The following is a 4,540-nucleotide window of genomic DNA, read 5'->3' on the forward strand; positions in this document are numbered from 1 at the left end:
ACCCACTTAGTGAAGTAGTCAACGGCTACAATCACGTAGCGCCGGCCTCCAGGGGCTGCTGTATATGGTCCTAATAGGTCCATTCCCCACTTGGAAAAAGGAATGGGGCTCATTATAGGGGTGAGAGGGTGAGACGGCCGGTGAATGAGATGAGAAAATCGTTGGCACTTGTCACACTTCTACACCATGGCCAGAGCGTCTTCTCTCAAAGTGGGCCACTAATAACCAGTTCGCAGGGCTTTTTCAGCTAAAGCTCGTCCTCCAATATGGGAGCTACACAATCCTTGATGCAGGTCGTCCAGAATTTCTTTCCCCTTCTCAGGAGTAACGTACCGCAAGAGGGGTCTGGAAAATGACTTTTTATACAAAACTCCATTCCACCATTCAAACCAAGAACTTATCTTTTGAATTTTGGCGGCTAGGCTTGATTCGTCTGGAAGTGAGTCGTCTACCTTATATGCAATGATGGGGTCCATCCAAGTTGATGACCGGTCAAGTATGGCTACCACAGGAGTGCACAACTCTTGTTCAATGCTTCGTCTTTCTTTCATTTCCCAAAACACATGACGTGGAGTGTCACAGGAAGCTGAGCTAGCTAGTTAAGACAGGACATCGGCTTGATTGTTCTCTGTTCTGGGAATCTGCTTAGCTTCGAAACTCTTCAAATGTTCTATTTCTTGACGCACAGCTTGCATGTATTTGATCATGTTGGGATCTCTTACCTCGTAGTCTCCGTTTACTTGACTTACAATGAGCTGTGAATCAGAAAAAGCAAGTATCTCTTGAGCTCCGGCAGCTTTGCACATTTTTATGCCGGCTAGCAAAGCTTCATATTCAGCCTCATTGTTTGAAGTTTGGAAGTTAAACCTCATGATGTACTCGTACTTGTCTCCTTCAGGGGATTGACATATTATGCCGGCTCCACATCCGTTCTAGGTGGACGACCCATCTACATATACAGTCCAACGGGTCGCCACGTTCTTCTCAAAAGTAGGCCTCGTCATTTCTGCAATGAAATCGACAAATGCTTGTCCCTTGATAGCCTTTCGCGGCTCATATGAGATGTCAAATGCATTCAGCTCAATTGCCCATTTTAGCATTCGTCCGGCAGCGTCTAGCTTAGTAAGCGGTTGTTTCAATGGCTGGTCTGTGTATACCACTAGTTTGTGTGCCAGAAAGTAAGGACGCAGCTTTTTACTTGCCATAAATAGCGCAAGTGCAAACTTCTCAATTGGAGGATATCTCAGCTCGGCATTTTGCAGGACATGGCTCACAAAATAGACGGGGAGTTGCACTCCCTCCCTTTCTGTCAACAACACAGCACTCAAGGACCACTCGGAGATGGCCAGATAGACATACAAAGTTTCTCCTTGAAGAGGACTGACCCGCCGAGGTAAGGTGTGGAGATGTTCCTTTAACCGGACGAATGTTGTTTTTGCCGATTCGGAACATTCAAATTTGCTCTTCTTCTTGATTGTTCCGAAGAAATAGTGACACTTGTCACCTGCTCTTGATAAGAACCGTCCCAGGGCCGCTAGACATCCAGGTAGACGTTGGACTTCTTTCACTGATTTTGGCGACGTCATATCTATTACTGCTTGCACTTTGTCAGGGTTGGCCTCAATTCCCCTTTCATCAATAAGGAAACCCAAGAACTTCCCAGTCTTTACTCCAAAAACACACTTCTTTGGATTTAACCTCATCTGATATTTTCGGAGCGTCTCAAAAGTTTCTCTCAAGTCAGCCAGGCGTTCTTCACGTTGCTTGCTTTTTACTATCATATCATCAATGTAGGCTTTAATGTTTCGTCCCAACTGATTAGAGAAGATAGTGTTGACTAGACGCTGAAATGTGGCCGGCGCATTCTTTAAGCCAAACGGCATCACTTTATAGCAGTACAAGCCTTGCTCAGTAACAAATGACGTTTTTTCCTGGTCCTCTGGCCACAAAGGAATCTGATGAAAACCTGAATAGGCGTCCATGAAGGACATCATAGCATGACCGGCCGTCGAGTCTACCAACCGATCTATTTTGGGCAGAGGGAAGCTGTCTTTTGGACAGGCCTTGTTTAAATCCGTGTAATCCACACACATTCTCCATGACTTATTAGGCTTTGGCACCAACACTACATTTGCTACCCAATCCGGATATTGACTTGGCCGAATGAACCCAACCTCTAACAACTTTCGAACTTCTTCAGCCGCGGCTTTGTTTCTTGCTTCCCCATGATTTCTCTTCTTCTGACGAACAGGTTTTAAGGACTCATCTCCGTTGAGTTTGTGGACGGCTATACTTGGATCAATGCCCGACATCTCCTCCACAGCAAAAGCAAAGATGTCCGGGAACTCTCTCAGGAGAGTGACCAAATGTGCCCCAAGCTGATCGTCAGGAGAGACCCCTACTGGCACCGTCCTATCTGGACGCGCTTTATCAAGAATTATTTCATAATGCCCACCAACCGGCTCAGGTCGTCTTGCTTCCATGTGAGCCGTGGCAATGGTAAAGGTTTCTTTCTTGACTTTCTCCTCTATCTCATCTAGCTTTCTTTTTGAGCTTGCTCTCGCTTCGTCAGTTTTCCCCCAAGCCTCGGGACTTAGCGTAGTGAGATAAAAAACTCTTGCTAGCTGTTGATCACCATGAATAGTGTCGACCTGGCCTTTATCACAGACATATTTCATGAGCATAAGATGAGTGACGACCACTGCTTTGGCCTGATTCAAAGTTGGGCGGCCCAATATGATATTGTAAGCGGTGAGGTCTTTCACAATTAGAAATCGGACATTCAAGTTCTTACTTTGATGCCGGCCTCCTACTCGTAGGGGCAGAGTGATTATCCCTCGGGGATGAATTATGCCGCCTCCGAATCCAAAGATCGGATAATGTATCTTTTCAATTGTCTTAGGATCATGCTCAAGACGATTTAGACAAGTTGTGCTGATAATGTCTGACGAACTCCCCGTGTCTACTAAAATACGCCTGACTTTGAGGTTTGCTACCTTTAGCTCAATAACCAAGGGGTCGTCATGAGGAGTGGCTATCTTGCCCTTATCAGATTCACAAATCTCCACTTTAGGGAAGTGGTCCATTGGAGCTTTTCCAGATAACATGACTTGCCCCAACCGGCTTGCATAGTCCTTTTGTCCTCTCATTGTTGGGCCCCCAGCAGCTAGGCCCCCTGAGATAACGGCTACGATTTCTGGATCAGTTTCATTGTCATCACGTCGATATGACGACGACTTACTTTTCTTGTAGAACTTTTTACCACTTCCCCCTGTGCTCGAGCTGAGATATGATTTCAGAAATCCTTTGGCGGCTAATCCATCAAGAGCTCTACGCAGACTCTTGCAATCTTTAGTTTCATGTCCCACATCACAATGGAACTTACAATATAGGGAGCTGTCCCGGGTTTCTACCGGCGACTTCATGGGGAACGGACGATCAATCTTATATCTGTCACTGACGTCCAGCAGTATTGTGTACAAGTCGGTGTTGTACTCAAACCTCTCTTTGTCGTATGGCCGTCCTCTCTTCTGCCCCTGGGAGGTGTTTGCCTGATATCCCTTCTTTTCAATGGCCCACGTCCCATTAGGACGGTTGGTCTTTTTGTCTGCCTTGTCTTTGCGCTGGGGATGGTCTGCAATCATTGTTCCCTTAGATTCCTTGGGGACGGAAAAAATTTCGGTGGCATGAATAAAGGACTCGGCCTCATCCAGAGCATCGACCATAGTTCTCACACTTTTCTTTACCAGATCGAATTTAAAGGACCCCTTCTTAAGCCCCCTAAAGAAGTTATCAAAAGCCACCCCATCAGATAGGTCTTGTAACACCCTAATAATTCCTTGCTTTTATAAAACCATTTTCCAACTTAAAATAAAGGAATTACTAAAGCATTACCTCCACCATGATAACGGTTAAGGCTATTACCAGAATTACGCAGCGGAATTAAATGTCAACTAACTTTTAAAAACATGATTAATGAAATATTGAGGCCTCCTACAATTTGGAACCATAATGGCCCAAAATCCAACGTATAAATAATTCAAACATTTCAAACATAATTAAAGTAAAGTTAAATAGTTCGAAATACGAAAACATGCAACTCTCTCGATCATCCCAAGCCACATGATTCCGATCAACCAACCTGCTATTTTATTCTACTCCCCATCAATGCAAGTGCAAATGATAGATCATCATAGGGTCATTAAGGCAAAGGCCATGACCAGAACACACAAAGCACGTAGTCAGCAAAAGCTGAGTACTTACAAGCATAGAGTGAATGAAACTAAAACATGCATCACTCCCTAAGTACTAATCAACATGCGAAAGCCATATAATAATAAACAATCAATCATGAATACAAGACTCGACTCTTGACTCGACTCTTGACTCACAATTTAATTAGAATAAGCTTCGAACGTGCCAAAAGAATAATCCACAAAGGGAAAAGGTGATGGGAGCCAACCATACACCAAATATATAATAATAAAATCGGGCCATACCGTGTGTCTGGCCATACCGACGGAATTCCTGCGCATAATAT

The 4,540-nt window shown here is 44.6% G+C and overlaps 2 protein-coding genes across 2 annotated transcripts; both read right to left on the reverse strand.

The window, feature by feature from the left end:
* Nucleotides 1–218: 218 nt before the first annotated feature.
* On the reverse strand, nucleotides 219–551 carry LOC110784761 (uncharacterized). Its single transcript, XM_021989210.1, has one exon. The coding sequence runs from the start codon at nucleotides 549–551 to the stop codon at nucleotides 219–221; it is 333 nt and encodes a 110-aa protein (XP_021844902.1).
* A 381-nt stretch (nucleotides 552–932) lies between these two features.
* Nucleotides 933–3,725, reverse strand: LOC110784760 (uncharacterized). Its single transcript, XM_021989209.2, has one exon. It carries the CDS (start codon nucleotides 3,723–3,725, stop codon nucleotides 933–935), a length of 2,793 nt encoding a protein of 930 aa, XP_021844901.2.
* Between the last annotated feature and the right edge of the window lie 815 nt (nucleotides 3,726–4,540).

Source organism: Spinacia oleracea, chromosome 4 (genome assembly GCF_020520425.1).
Source record: "Spinacia oleracea cultivar Varoflay chromosome 4, BTI_SOV_V1, whole genome shotgun sequence".
Lineage (NCBI taxonomy): Eukaryota > Viridiplantae > Streptophyta > Magnoliopsida > Caryophyllales > Amaranthaceae > Spinacia > Spinacia oleracea.

Excerpts from the sequence above, each read along its gene's own strand:
- LOC110784760 (XM_021989209.2), bottom strand. The coding sequence starts at position 3,725 with ATGGTCGATGCTCTGGATGAGGCCGAGTCCTTTATTCATGCCACCGAA.
- LOC110784761 (XM_021989210.1), bottom strand. The coding sequence starts at position 551 with ATGAAAGAAAGACGAAGCATTGAACAAGAGTTGTGCACTCCTGTGGTA.